Raw genomic sequence first — 16,477 nt, 5'->3', positions numbered from 1 at the left:
CTTATGTTATAACTTAAAATACAGTGCGTGTTTATTGTCCTTGATAATGACCATTTTTCAAATTGATAAATAGTGTCAGTAACGACACTAAGGATTTATGAAAATCAGTAATATGGGAATGCTTTTTGTGATAATTTTGTTCTGTTTTGAACATGTTTATGGTTTATCAATTCACGTGATCTCCACATTGAGATTTTTCATATACATGTATTATCATATGGGTGCATATACTATACGTAAAATTATCTTCAAGTTTTTTGCGATTCCACATTCTCCTAAAATATGTCGAACCGACTTAACTACAGTCTGTCTGACCCCATTCAGGGTTCTGTGACTTAAAGATGCTCCACTGCTGACAAATGGTATTTTTCCTCTATCAAGAACAGGAGCATACGATTTAGTATTTATCTTCAGTTACAAAAATTACTCACTTTACACCGTTACCAACATTGAAAAGTTTGAGCTTCTGATTTTACGTCAAAATAAAAATATTAAAAATAATTAATTGCATCCCGAAAAAAATCCATGGCACTATATCCTGTATCGAATGAAGTACTGATTGCGTAAGTACCAAAAGCTAAATACATTATATTATATTATTTTTTGTGTTAATTAGACATGTATATATATACACAATTAAACACCAATTATTGATCAAATGATGAGTGTTATTTATGCTCTGTCGGCGGTGGAGCATCTTTAAAAGTAGAGGAAAACGCGCTCTTAATACGTTAACAATCTCGGACTAGTAAAACCTCAGTTGTATGGTAAGTGCTATCAAATTCAATATACAGCTATTGACAGAAATGACAGCGCATATTTATCGCATAATATTATCTAAAATAAATAAAAGATGCATTAAATATAACTAAATCGTATCTAAATACTCAGTATTTTTTATTTCATTAATTACCATTACATTGTTGAATCAATAATATCAAAATAGCGAATGAAACCTGTAAACCATACAAATAAATAAAAGAAATGTGCAACAAAAACAATACACATTGTGTAATAAATATGACATTCATACCCCATTTATATTTATGATAGTCAATGTAGGGGTAGACACATCATAAGTGCACTTTCTTGACAAGCTTCAAAATTACAGTTTCTTTCTACGTCAAAGTTATGAAGTCACATTAGTCCTTTGAAAAAAATCATTGGTTGACACATATGTTTGAACAGTTGCACATATATGGTGGGATTTCTATCATGATAATAGGAGATATTATATAAATGCTTGTCCATAGCGAAAGGGGAGAACAAATAAAGTAAAGGCCACTGTCAAAAAACAGAAAGATTGATTTATAGTTTCCTCTTATTTCAACGATTGTTTTTTTTCATTTTAAACTAAGATTATACAGTAGGAAACTAAGAAAATCAACAAAAGGTTGTTCTCTCTGCTTTTTTTTATCTCCTGGACCAAATATGCTTTAGAATTAAAATTTATAATTTGAAACTTTGACGATTTCTATGTACTGAAAAAAAATTGCCAATATAAAAACTTGCAATTGTCAAAAATTAAAAACTTCCATATCCTTTCAAATTTCTTTAGCAATTAACTACAATGGATGCTTTAACAAAATAAATGAATAATAAAACCATATGCGCGCATCATATTACATTTTAAAACTATTAAATGAGTATCACAGTGACTTTGTTGATTATACGTCTTCTCATTCCAAATTACAAGAAATTAACATTGATGGATCATTACTAAGCAAATTAATGAATGGTACGTACCTAAAATTAAGGTCAGAAATGGTATAAAGACGTGTTGAAAAATATTAAAGCAGAAATCTTTGAAAAAAATACATGTACCTGATGTTTTTTGCTGTAAATGCATTTTTTATGTCAAGGGAACAAGTGAGGCAGTATATTCTGATGAGACATAACTGAAGGTTGGTAAATTGTTTGAGATATGTTAATATGTTATGATTTTATTCGACACTGAGGAATTAATTAAGCTATATCATATTTGAGGTATACAAAATAATATCTCCATTTTATCGAAAAAATGGTAAACATGTATATGTATTACTCGATGGAGCGTTAAGATCTTGGTTAAATCAAGGATTTATATACGTCCTTGGTTAACTATTGACCTGTATATAAAATGTGTGACCTTTATAATTGTAAAAGTGTTGCTTCTAATGTTGTATATCTGAAATGTGCAAAAACCAAGTTTTCTTCTGATCTCGTTTAATTGAACTTAAATGTATTATAATTCAAGACAGGTAAAGCCAGATGTGTACAGACAGCGATACCACTATACCGCACAGGCTCCTCAGATATATCCAGAGTTGTCTCCCTTGATCCACCGTCGTATAATATACTCCTCCATTTGCCTGGCCTTTGTGATGTCCGGAGTGTCCCCTGGGTTAGAGCTGCGGAGGTCTACATGGTGGGCCCCGTTGGGGATGATAATGACTGGCAGACTCGGAGAGACAGACTTTAGGACGCCACCGGAGGACCAGGGGTCAAGCAGACCATTACTGTGGAAATAATAGAAAATTATATCTCATGAATAATAAAATGAACATACATGTACCCATACGGCATATTTTCCGCAGACATAATGTTGATGACCACTCACACTTCAAACATAACTTAAAATGCAAAAAACTGAACAGTTGTTAAATTTCGAAAGATTTACTGTTTGTAACTTAGGGATTATTTTCGCGATTCATCCTGTAGCTTATGAAGTTGTTATTTATATGACAGTGTGTACATTGTAAATCTATGACTTATGAAAACTTCCGTGAGGTATTTAACTTCGCGAATTAGGTGGGATATTATATTAGCTACTATACAGTATGCTGAATTTTGATATGGACAGCAAAAAATGGAGCTCCTATTAATAGGGGAACACATAATTTACAAATGTTCATTTAAACTGGATATTCAACAGATCTTGATATTTACCTGAATATAATATTACTGGCAGTTTTTATATTTTTCCCGAGATATTCCGTTATGACCCAAGATTTTCTAGGTCGGACTTTAAACTGTTTGAAACACTCATCAGAGATCTGACTGAAGTTGTATGTAGACGGCTCAAACATGTCTGCTACACCGTTAGAACAGGTTGGCATCACCATTTCAGTACAGGCCTTCGGAATAATAACATGTATGTCATTATCACGATTAAAAAATAATATATGTCAATGTCGCTCTCAAAAGAAGTAGATACACATAGTCATTTCAAGTAAAAATTCACGTATCAATTTGTTGATTATAATTGGCACTTTTAGGGAACTTAACTTGAATGCTGAAATATCAAACTGAATAATTAAAAAGCAAGATTAGGGTTTTCGCAAATTCAAAAAAATCCAATTGAAATATTAGAGAAACTTTTTAAGTTGATGACCTTTTTTATGAGTTTTTAAACATTTGCTACTGCAGAATTTTGGTAATGATTTAAAAACGAGTTTGATGATGGAAATAAATTGTCAAGCTCATATTGTATTAAAAACAAACTTTTCACAAATTTTAGAAAACAACTTTTCCTCTTTCTCCGTTTAATGTGAAAATGTTTTCAATTATATATATATAATAGGTATACCATGTATCTGACTTACCTGATATCCCCAGAGTTGATCACCAAGACTACTGACGGCGTTCTGTTTGACATTTAGACACTTAACCTGACCAGTGTAGTTATAGTACACCTTGACCGCTGCTGACAGGGCCTGTATCAGGGCCACATCATCTAAAACTTTGGTGGACAGAGGTTCACACACAGCCTGTAGAATCACAATACATTACTAATGAACCATAAAATCATTTCATTTACAACATGACTGAAATTTTCTGACTTCAGAAGGACTTTTGTCAAGTAGACAGGAAAACAAATAGCGCCAGGAGTCAATGACAGATTGATGAAATGAAGAAGATTCACAACTTCCTTTATCTATTCTGCTAGATGCAATCCAAGCCAGTTATGTATCTATTATTAACTTGCACTGTCTATATTACATAATTGTCTGTATCACAGACAATTATAGAATTCACAGACAATTATAGAATTGTCTATATTACAGTCAATTCTAGTTTCTGATAAGTCATCAATTGCCCAAACACCAATATGAAATTTAGGTGACAAGACAGGACAGATCTATAGGATGGCCAGGCACATACATTTGTGACACTATACAACTCAAGGTTATGTTTGGGGCATAAAACCAACTCAATGGAACTCATTGTCAACAAATTTTAGATCAACAGTTCCTTGAATAGGGATTTCCACTAACAAATAACAACTAAATACAAAATGTATGTCTTAAAAAGGATATATCTTTCTTAATGGCAATACCTACCTTGATAGGCCAGCCAGGAAGTGGCTCCAAGAAGGAGGCTGGATAGGGGTAGTCCACCATAGCCAAGTTAAACATGATGTCCACCAGCCAGGACTTCAGAACATCAGCGTCCGCACTCGTGTTCAGCAGGGAGCATAAGTCTAAAGTGGTGGAGAGGCGTGCCCTACCAGAATCTGAAAATTAATTATGGATCAAAAATGTTGTGATATGTTTTACAAAATGCATTCTATGTTTGAATATTAAACAGTTATCTGCCCTTGCGGGTAATGATTTTGATGTCATGTGTTTGGGTGTATAACATCATACTTTTCAGGGAAAATTATGTGAGTTGCGCTAACAAAATAATGACATCACAACGCATATAACTCTTTATGCAAAGACGGAATAAATGTGTACAAAGAACAGTATATAGAAAATGATTATTACAGTTCATTTGTATAATGGAACCTGATTTTGCTGATTCATTATCAAATTACTAGTTATTGATATACTGTGATGAGACAGATACCTGTAGCTCCCATAGTGTTGATGATGCCCCACACCTTTCTGATGTTTTGGATACATGTCTGAGACTCCCTCTTAAAGGAATTAGTGACCACCTGTAGCTGTGCTTCACAAGGAATCTGGCCTAGGAAGCTCCAGATAGGGGCTGAAGCAGCCAGTGACCTATACAAGTTAGCATTGATGTTATTGACCTACAGATAGCTATCGTTAATGTACTTATTATCAGTTTATTTAATTAATAAATTACTACTTTTATCATCAAATATCAGCTTTCTGAATTACATATATCATAAAGTGAAATAATTAAGCTAAGCGTTACAATTGTAATGAGTTGTATAGAATTTTATGTTTATTTAAACAAATACTTGATACACTGTACATGTATACCTTAATTGCTTATAATAATAATTAAGCTATATATCATTACCTAGTGAATACAATGTATTTTCATCTTTTATTTGTTAACCTAATGCATTAGATATGAACTGCTTCACTAAATATACAAGTATGTAATTCAAAAATGGTAATGATTGATTTAAATCAACTATTTTTTTCTTCTTAAAAATTCATCATGAGGAACGTTTTGTATCAAACAGGTAAGTTTTGCTCCTAGACTGCAGAAAAAGAGAACATTTGATTAATCTGTCTCACCCATCTACAACATTGGGGTATTTAATCCTGAGCCAGGCAGCTAACATTCCCCCATAGGATCCCCCAAAGGCAATCACTTTACTGGACTGAGCTCCTGGTTCATTGGCCTTCAACTCCTGGATTAGTATGGCAAAGTCCGCCAAGGCCTGCTCTGATGTCAAGTACTGTAACTTCTGAGGGTCCTGTGTCAAATATATGTAGTTGTGTATATAAATGACAATATATGTAATATCACCCTATCAGAAGTAAACTGTTAAAATTGACCTTTAAATACCCGATATCTATAATTCTAAGAACCCTTGATATTCCTGCTTGTCAAATTATCAAGATCTTACATAAAATGTATCTGATTGAAGTTTGCAACATGAACAAAAGAGGATTTATGTAATAAAATGTAGTTTAATAAATAAAAATAAACAAAAAGGATAAATTATATTAATGATAAGTTTTATATCTTTAATGTGATTGTTCACTACAGCAATTTACGTGGGATTTGTTAAGGTGAGTCTGGACCACTAATTTTCAATCTTTCATGATAAGTCCCAATTAAAAGAAATATAGAAGGTTCTCAAAATTTTGGTGAATCCCACAAGAAATCATGAGTTCAGTGAATCACTGGTCACCCATCCATACGAGCCCCATAAATCACTGGTCACCCATCCATACGAGCCCCATAAATCACTGGTCACCCATCCATACGAGCCCCATAAATCACTGGTCATCCATCCATACGAGCCCCATAAATCACTGGTCACCCATCTAGACGAGCCCTGTAAATCACTGGTCACCCATCTAGACGAGCCCCATAAATCACTGGTCACCCATCCATACGAGCCCCGTAAATCACTGGTCACCCATCCAGACGAGCCCCATAAATCACTGGTCACCCATCTAGACGAGCCCCGTAAATCACTGGTCACCCATCTAGACGAGCCCCGTAAATCACTGGTCACCCATCTAGACGAGTCCCGTAAATCACAGGTCACTACCTTGGCAGCATCAGGACCATATGGCAGAGAAGCACCATAGTATCTGTGTTCAGCAAACACCAACAAAGCCTTCAACTTGGGGGCCAGCTCCCACATAAATCCCTGGATAGGAAACAAAATGAAAAGATAAATGTTCTTCTCACACATACTCAAGATTTTTACAGGTACAACTGTACATCTGCATGTTCTATCATATTTATTTAGAAATCAGTAGCTATATAAAGATTTAAGCCTTCTTTTTAGATTATACATGTATATCAGACTATTTTAAAACAACAAGAACTATTATTGATAAAAATTTAATATATATTAATTCAGATATTAAATACCTGTATTGTGTACTACTGTCATTGTAGATTGTGAAAGACAGATTCATAAATTAAAACTTACAAACATGTACATATGTAAATACAAAATAGTGTTATATATTGTGATTATGATCAACAATACTACCATTAACTGTTTATACCGTTACTTACGGTGTTGTTACAGAACCAGGTGATGTCTCCCTCATTCCCAGTGTAGAAGAATATTGGTCCTCCATTTTTGTCCCAAAATTGGTCTGCCACTAAATACCTCTGTTTATATGTATCATCATTAGCAAATCCAAAATGGTCAACCTTAAATAATTTATTGAAAATATATTGGTTATAACATTATGAATGAAAACAAAATAAAAGCTTATAGATAATATTACAAATATTTAAAGATGCTCCACCGCCGACAAAGCATAAATGGTATTCATCAGTTGAACGATAATTGGTGTTTGATCATGAATATATATGTCTAATTCACACAAAAAATAATATAAAATAATTTATTTCGCCTTTGGTGCATGCGCAATCAGTACTTCCTTCCATATAGGATATAGTGACACGAAATTTTTTCGGGATGCAATTAATTATTTTTCATATTTTTAACTTGAAGTAAAATCAGAAGCTCAAACTTTTCAATGGTGATAATGGTGAAAAGTAAGTAACTTTTGTAACTGAAGAAAAATACGAAATTGTCTGCTCCTGTTTTTGATAGTGAAAAAATACCATTTGTCAGCGGTGGAGCATCTTTAAAACATTTAATCATGCATTGTTTTGAAACATATGTTCTTTATTTTTAAATAAAAATTTGTAGCGAAAAACTGAGGGGGTTATGTGTATACAAAAAATGTATGTATTTCCAGCCTGCAGTATTCGGTAGCTTCCTTCCAAGGTATGTAGCGTCCAGCAACCGCTATACAATACACAAGTTTTAAGAAAATAGAATGAGTAGATGAGTAAAAAACAATTCAATGCCGTCATAAAGTTCCATGTGTATTAAGCAACAATAACAAATTTCAGGATGCAGTTACAGTTCACAGGATAGCAACTCTGCTCTCTCTAACATATTAATGTGCACTTAGACAGTAATTCAACTTGCATTTGAACTAGTACTCCTTCTTAAATCAAATAACTAGTGGTTTTCCAATTAATCAAGTTCGAGTATCGTTGGTTTGGGTTGTTTGACCAACAATTGGGTAAGAAATCTGTAATCAAGTTTTGTCAAAATTGTTTGCCATCATGAGAGATGAAAGTGTATAATTAGCCTATCAATATTAACATGCAAGAAATGTCAAAGAAAATTGTCGCAATCAATCACTTGTGTGTGTTGTATGTAGTTCATATCATTTAAAATATCAAGCGTCTAAACAAATTGAAGTGTCAATAAGCGCTATGCGCATTTGGAATACTGTTTTGTCGTTTGGTCTCCCTGGACAAAAAAAGATATAAAGGCCATAAAAAACGTCCAACAAAGAGGTACAAATAGACTTGTTAACATTAAAGATCTCTCCTATCCTGACTGATTAAAGACCTTGGATATCCCAACACTCGAGTATAGAAGACTGATGAGGACTGATATGGTGGAGACCTTTAAAATAATCAACAAAATTGACATTGTTACCAGTGAGAACATGTGCACTTCAATGAGACACACAGGTACAAGAGGTGACAACAAAAAACTCTACAAAAAACCCTTTCGTCTCAATACAGCAAGAAATATTTTTAGTAACAGGATAGTGGAGTCCTGGAATTCTCTCCCTGTTGATGTGGTCAATGATGTGAACCTGAACATTTTCAAAAATAGATTAAACAAGCACTGAAATCAACCTAGGAACAACAGCATATTATACACAAACCTAGGACATACCATTAAGGATTTTAAGCAATCACTTTAAATATTTTACCATTATTGTAAATATTACTATATATCTCTACACATCGTCGGAGTCCCACGGGTGATAGCACTACACTACGCTACACTTATCACCTGTGGGCAAACTCCTTGTAAAATCCTCGTAAAATATGCTTTCACACACAAGAATTGACCAGTTAGAATACTCGATATATAGTTTGGAACTCTTCAGAATGAAAGCTGGTATATTAGCTTGAAGATAAACAAAAAATGGCGGCGCCCATAAATAACATGTGAGTTTTGTATAAAAATGATCAAGAACAAATCATACAGATCTCTATCTTCCAAAACTATCTCGTATGACCACATATGTCATGGCAGTGGTGAGTGTGAAGGTATGACACCAAAGGTAGAATGGAGCTGTTGACCACGGTGAGTGTTAACCAGCTGTGTTTGGTTGCAATATGTAGGTCAAGGCGGTGTTGGCTCGTTGACGTTGACCTACAACATACATATATGCCCTAATTGTTACCTTATACCTAATTACATTAAGACTATTAGTATAAATGGAAATAGCTATTTCTGTCCTAATAAAGTATAATATTATTACATAAATACCTAATAAAGTCCTATACTGCTATGAACGAAGCTAACAACGCTTTTGTTCACAGTTTACCTAGCCCATGCACACACGTGTATACACCGCTCGTGCGCTCACAGTATCGTGTACCCTAACATTCGCCAGGTGCAAGTGTTGGCCAACTTTGTTGTGCTGCCGTATACTGTACATAACCCTTACTCTGATTGGATGAAAAAAATGTACTGGAACCAATCAAATTCTTCATGCATATAAACTACCTACGACGATTTTACCTGGAGTTTGCCCACGGGTGATAAGTGTAGCGTAGTGTAGTGCGATCACCCGTGGGTCTCCGACGATGATCTCTACAAGCCTTTTTGGTTTTCCAATAATGTTGGACTGATGAAAAACTGATGAAAAAGCTATGTAGTAATGTAAACTTTCAGAGAAGGATGATTTTATTTATGAAAACATAAGCGAAGCACTTCTCCAGCCCTAAACTTCATACTGCATATACATAAGGCTTGTTTATACACAAAGGGAAAATATAATCAATTTTTAAGCGATCATATATTACAAAATTGATGAAAAATCATAAAATTTCATTCAACCGATTCCCAACACTACATCTTACACCTGAACTCTGTGAGCTTCGATTTTGCGCCCCTTTTTATACCAATTATTAAACATGCAGGTGTGAGCATTCCATATATACCTTAGCAGGAGCGATGTGCTCCGGATACCAAAATGTGACACTAACACTAAGCAAAACAGCTAGAAAAAACTATTAGCCGCAAGTATAATAAATATGGACACTGGCAGATATTCAAAACTTATGTTGCCATCAGATAATGGGGATGAGAGGTGATTAATACCTTTCAAATAGGGTGCAATAAAGTTGAAGGAGCCTCGAGATCACAGATGATTGGTACTGCGGGCATAGATAATTCATTATTTCACAGAAAAATGGTCCAGAATGTCCCTCATCTAGTTTTAATAGGTGTCAACAGTAAATAATGATGTATTGATGTATAGACAACTATGTATATAAATGTACTATCATATAGAACATAGAAAAAAAGACAAAATCTTAAAGGGATATCTCTCTATGTTACATTGATTGATGGGGTTTAACGTTCTTTTTATGGTTTAGTTGAGCTTATAGCTAGGACACACAAAAAATTATATTATGATGATTTTGAGAAATTTATACAGATTCTCCCCAAAAAATGTTTTGTTGAAAAATGAAGAAAAAAAATAGTTTTGTGGTATCAATGATTAATAAGTCCTTGGTGATATATTTCTGTTTTATACATACAGGTATTGATACATTTTATTTATTTATTTTCCACGTGATCCTTCAAGTAGAATGTACACATATGTTTGGTTCTGACTCATCGATCTTGAGCCCCACTTGATGGGCGCTAACTCCAACAAAATAAAACGTCCCTTTGCAAATATTTGGAGAGAATAAAAGAAGACGCAAGAATCACATGGCATTTTTCTAGATTACTAAATCTGTCAGAATAGAAATTTATAGGTTTATATTACAGTAATAAATAAAAGTCAGCTGATACACCAGTGTTGTGATCAAAATAACACTGAAATAAAAGCTAAGAGATACAAGTCTTGATACCTTTTGTTCTATGTATGCCGTCTTGTATTCATGACCGGTATTGAAATTCTCTCCTGTATGATGATGCTTGTGGTGGTTAATACCGCGGTATAATGCTTCACTGGGTGACAATACATATAACAAAAACTGACATATAAACAGCAACGACTTTGTGTTAGCCGCCATGATTTTATCATGTGACCATCATATGATCTAAAATTAGTGTCCGGTTAGTCCGGATTAGACTTTTTTAATTATTTATTGGTGTGTCGACAAAGATACATGTATAATAAATTTTAATTTATTTTTCTGATTTTCAAATCAATCTCAAAAGTTTCTTTAAGCGTTTCAAATGGAATAAACAATAAATAATTTCCGGATATTAATCCGAACCCTTCTGTTACGTGTGACCATTGTAGCTGACGAGCACTTCCGGCCAACGACACAGGGAAGATGAACACATTTCTCTCCAGATTGAACACAATTTTCGCCTTCACACTTAGTGTGATGGCGGGATTGACGTTCTGTTGTTTCCTGACAACCGCATTCAACGAACATAAATCGCATGTTTACATTGGAACTGGGAAAGCAATTGTGTAAGTTGGTTTTGAGCATACCGGCTTGCAATGCTGTAAAAATGACGCCGACCATCTGTCAGCAACTCCAAATGTTAATTTAATGATAACTGTATATAGGCTAATTGTCACTGATTCGGTGATATAGAACATGTAAGATATTTTCATGTTATTAAGACGTTTGTATAAATTGTAAAAATGTAAGATTTCAGACAAGTTGTAAAGTTCATATGGTGACATGACTGTATTTTAACAGTTTTTGCTTTGTTTTGTAGGAAAAATGTTCCTGATTATAGTGCCACACGAGAAAAAAATGATCTAGGATTTGTTGTGTTTGATATGCAAGCTGATATCCTTTTATACTTAAGATTTCATTTGTATTTATTATGATACGGTAATAACTAATATATCTGATATCCTTAAAATATTTTTTGTAATACCTGATGGTGATGACCATTAGAAATAAGCAGTTTAAGAAAGAAGTTTGGTATTTTGGTTACATGTTGATGTAGTTGTCAGTGTTAGGAATCGGTTGCAATTTTATAATCGATCATCAGTTTTTGTAATCAATCAATGATCGATTAAAATTCATTAATTGATTATATTTTTCTTTGAACCCACTGAAGACCATGTACGTTTTCAAGGAAAATCATACAAACTACACATGTTGCCATGTTCTAAGGTTGCTTATGTTTTCACAAATAAAATCATACTCCTCTGAACGTTTATATTACTTCATGTACGTATGCGTATGCACTCTTCAATTCGTGTAGACACTTGATATTTGAAATTATATGAGCAAAAACACATACAAGCGATTGCTTACGACAATTTTTCTACGACCTGTCTTGCATGTTTTACTAATCGGCTAGTTATTACACTTTGGTTTATCATGATGTCAGACAATGCCAACAAAACTCAATTACAGATTTCTTACGCGATTATTACGCAATTAATTGGTCAAACACCCCAAACCAACCTTACTTGACAAACTTAAGTAATGGGAACAACACTAGTAGTTGTCAGCATACATTTTTTTGCACATGGGTGCCGCATACTGTATTGATTTGTATCGTCATTCATCATATTTGTTCAAGGAGTGGGTCAGTGTGGTTTGTAAAATGTATTGTGTTCAATATGGCCTCTTACACTCATCTGATGGAGCATGCTTCTTTGGCTGCAGAGTCGGTAGAGACTCTAGCTTATTCCTGGTCAGGGCACATGACAGGAATATGTAATTTTAACTGTTCTTCTACATATTTTATTGAAAGTGCTTCAGTTATTATTTGTATTATACAATATATTGATGAATAATATGGTTAATGATACATCTGATAATCAATACAAATATCAAATACAATTGTGATATATATTTATAGTATATAATTACATGTACTTGTACCAACTTTGTTTTCTTTAACACACAAACATTTGTCTGGGATATTTAACTGGAATGTGAAGCAGTTATTCTTGTATCTCACAGCAGAATACGAGACAAAAGATCATGTAAGTAGGCCAAATAAAAATCAATTGTCAAATAATCATTATTTTGTTACATTTCAAGTAAATGAAAACAGTGAGTGACATATAATTATCTTTTCAAGTTTTGAATAACTGTATGTTCATTATGTATTGAAGTACAAGAAATTTTAATAGCAAAAGATCTTAATAGTATGGTTGAAATCTAGCCGTCTTCTAGTTGTGTTTATAATTTACTGTGTTTTATATAGCATGCAGTAAATAAGTCATCTAACTGATTGTACAAATTATAAAGCTGTATCTACTTTCAATAAGTAGTAAATAAGAAATCTTCAGATTTAAAGTACAGCCATGCATTGATGATAATGTTGCATGATTAGATGCATGTTAACACATACTGCCACCTGATATTTGAACAGGTTTTGAACCAAGTGGTGATCTGGGACAAAATCATCAAGAGGGGAGAGAACTCAATGCTTGACTACCGTAGCAGCAATACCAAATACTATTTCTGGGATTACGGCAATGGACTAAAGTAAGCAGATTGATTACAAATTTTTAATTTCAGTCACTTCTCCTCGGAATTTGTTGGGAGATACTTTTCTGTACTTGAGATTACTAGAATGGATTATCTCCCTTGCTATATATGCTGTTGATTCATATCTTTCTTAGATATTGATTTTGATGAGGGACCACATTTTGCCTTAACATTATACTTTCTACTTCTCTAAAAAATCACTAACTGATTATACATAAAGCATCCTTCAGTAATACAACGCTTTTAAATAAGGTATTTTGCTAAGATCATCTTTATTTTGTGTTTGTAGAGGAAACAACAACGTGACGCTGACTTTATCGTGGAATGTTATACCTAATGCTGGAACTTTGCCGAAAATCCGAGGAGATGGATCTCACAAGTTCAGGTTCCCTAATGAGTACAGTACTAACAGGCTTTAGGAACCAGTTAATGTTAAGTTAATAAGAAAACTTCTCATTTGATAAAACCAAAAATACGATGGCCTTGGGGATTCCTTAGCATTGTGAAGGGAATGTACATGTAGCAGTGGTGTATTCTGTATAAAATTTGAGGAAATATTGAGTAATGTAAAAATGCAAATTTAAATAATTTAAATAAATATCAACAGTAAGAAACTGTTTTTAAATTTGTAACTAACATTTTGGACCTTGTAGTAACATGATCATATGCAAGGTGATCAGATTATTCTACTTTTGTTATGCATCTAAAAGTATTTAACTATAAATAAAGACTGGTAATGTAATAGTTCAAGTAGATGTAACATCTGTACATATACCTGTTGAATGAATCGAGTACCTTTAAAGTTTTTGCACAGAAAATGTAAATATTAAAGATTCAGGACATTTTCTTTGAGATAAATTGAAGAGTTTTGAAGGAGTCTTTTTGTTTAACCATCAGACTCTGCATTTGTAAGCTACCAGTAAATCATATGTATGCATGCCATTTATCGTTTATGATCATGTAAATCAAAACAAAACATGAAAATATTCTAAAATATTTACAAAGATTCAATTAAAAATATTATAAGATATTATTTGCTAATGAAATCATTGACACACGGTGTATTGACTGACAGGCTTCTAAGGTGGGGTACATATGTCTGTTTACAACTTTTGTTTGCATGGCAAAACTTATTGTATTTTACATAATAAGCACTCAAGGTGGTTAGAAATTGAATAATGAAGGGGGGCTTAATAGGACCAAATTTGGGATAAGATTTCACTAAATTATTGCACAGTAATCAATTTACAAAAGAAATCAAACAGAAATTTTCAAAGTTTTCGCAGCAAGTGAAATTGAGACCTCAAAAAAAGGGGGCGGGGGCCTTATAGAGAGGAGGATGCTAATAGAGTCAAATAGAGTAATTGTTATAACTGCAGGCATTGCAATTAATGAATACTATTATTGATGCTTTCAAAGTGCTATTTCAGCTACCTGTACTATAATCCTGACTTAGGTGAAGTGACCTGAACAGTGTTTGTGCACATGTGTATTAGAACTTCTTTCAGATCTGAAGCCTTTAATTCTTACAACCGTATGTCATCATCAAAAATGCAACACTATGATATTTATATTTACGTATCATGATTTCTTAACTTGTTAGCAATGAAAGATGATTATTTGAAGTTGTTCCAATTCATAAGTCATGGACATTTTTTTTACATTAAACATTTAGCATCATTAAATTTTGAACTAAATTATAGAGGAGTAGATTTATCATTCTATTTTTATTATAATTGATTGATGTTAGATATTGTAAAGGTTGAAAGATTTATTGATTCTTGTGAAAGAGTTGTTAAAAGTCTTTGTGTGAATTGCTATCTTTTCTTATTAATATCATTTCTGAAAAATCAATTTGAAACCAATTTCATACTAGCTTTATTTACCTGTCTTTGCTGTTTTCACAGTTCATGATCTTTAATAGCATTGAGGTGTATTTTTTTGGATACGTTACGTTGTTAAAATTCAAGTGTACATGGATAATTTTCTAGTCACATTTCCATTCGTATTTATTTATCAATATGATGATTCAATTGTTCATATAATGAAAAAATCACTTGACTTTAGTGTGAGGTTTTTTCTTATTCATGATAACACAAGATATATGTAGCAATATTCTGAATTTATGAGGTACTTATAACAGTCCAAATGTTATGTTGGTTACACTGGATGTAAATGGTAAGTGACTAGATTAATAAAGTGGACGTGTTGTGTGCAATGATAGAATTTGCTGACTATTTTGATACAGATATTGTTATTTTGTTGGTAATGGTGCATGTATGGTTGCAGAGAAAAAGTTATGAATGGAAATTTTGGTTAAATTGTGTGAAAAATCTTGTACAAATCATTGATTAAAGTTGTTTAAGAGTGACAGACAACAAAATTGTCTCAGTGGTCCTTAGAGCTAGGGTGCAGATTGGGAGTTAGGTACTGAAAAAAACTCATTGTGAATTTGACATTAATTTAAAAGCATTATAAGGACGTATTTGCTGATGTTGTATATTACATTATGAAATGTATCACTTTTCTGCTGTTAATTCAAACGGAACTTGATGTTTCAATTGATAAAGGGTATTTTGTAATTGACATAAATGTGTGCATGATGTATGTTTTTTTCCCCATGAAAAAATGTATAGTTCTGATATCATTTGTTTGATATGAATTTGGTGCAACTTATACTTTATTCTTAATGCCAATGAGTTTTCAGCAGTGTTGACACATTTATTCAAGTTTCTTATACTGCACATTTTGTATTTCCATGACTAAATTGAGCTAAGTGTATACTCTTTAAAAAGGTTTTTTTTTCTTCTACAATACTGCTTTGTTGAAAGAAAAGCTTGGTTCACAAAAAATTACATTTTCCTTTAAAAACATAGCTTGTGTCATTACTTCAGTTAGGGATTATGTAGTTGCCCATGATGTAAATATTCAACCGCGGATGATTATATTGAATGTATGTAACAATAAGAGGTATATGATATGACAGATCTAGTGCATTGAATGAGAGTAATTCTTGAATAAGGTTTGTGGTGTGAACGAATAAATATTATAATTTGTA

The 16,477-nt window shown here is 33.0% G+C and overlaps 2 protein-coding genes across 2 annotated transcripts; one reads left to right on the top strand and one right to left on the bottom strand.

Moving 5' to 3' along the window:
* Positions 1-880: 880 nt before the first annotated feature.
* On the bottom strand, positions 881-11,025 carry LOC138327652 (lysosomal Pro-X carboxypeptidase-like). Its single transcript, XM_069273929.1, has 9 exons — positions 10,849-11,025; positions 6,946-7,086; positions 6,467-6,568; positions 5,478-5,659; positions 4,831-4,988; positions 4,323-4,495; positions 3,585-3,749; positions 2,929-3,116; positions 881-2,498 (listed from the first exon to the last, which is right to left on the bottom strand). The coding sequence occupies exons 1-9, from the start codon at positions 11,011-11,013 to the stop codon at positions 2,291-2,293; spliced, it is 1,482 nt and encodes a 493-aa protein (XP_069130030.1). The 5' UTR covers positions 11,014-11,025; the 3' UTR covers positions 881-2,290.
* A 209-nt stretch (positions 11,026-11,234) lies between these two features.
* LOC138327651 (signal peptidase complex subunit 3-like) lies at positions 11,235-16,477 on the top strand. Its single transcript, XM_069273928.1, has 5 exons — positions 11,235-11,423; positions 11,678-11,753; positions 12,834-12,908; positions 13,301-13,416; positions 13,709-16,477. Exons 1-5 carry the CDS (start codon positions 11,281-11,283, stop codon positions 13,836-13,838), a joined length of 540 nt encoding a protein of 179 aa, XP_069130029.1. The 5' UTR covers positions 11,235-11,280; the 3' UTR covers positions 13,839-16,477.

Source organism: Argopecten irradians, chromosome 7 (genome assembly GCF_041381155.1).
Source record: "Argopecten irradians isolate NY chromosome 7, Ai_NY, whole genome shotgun sequence".
Lineage (NCBI taxonomy): Eukaryota > Metazoa > Mollusca > Bivalvia > Pectinida > Pectinidae > Argopecten > Argopecten irradians.
This window is presented reverse-complemented; position numbering and strand designations above follow the sequence as displayed.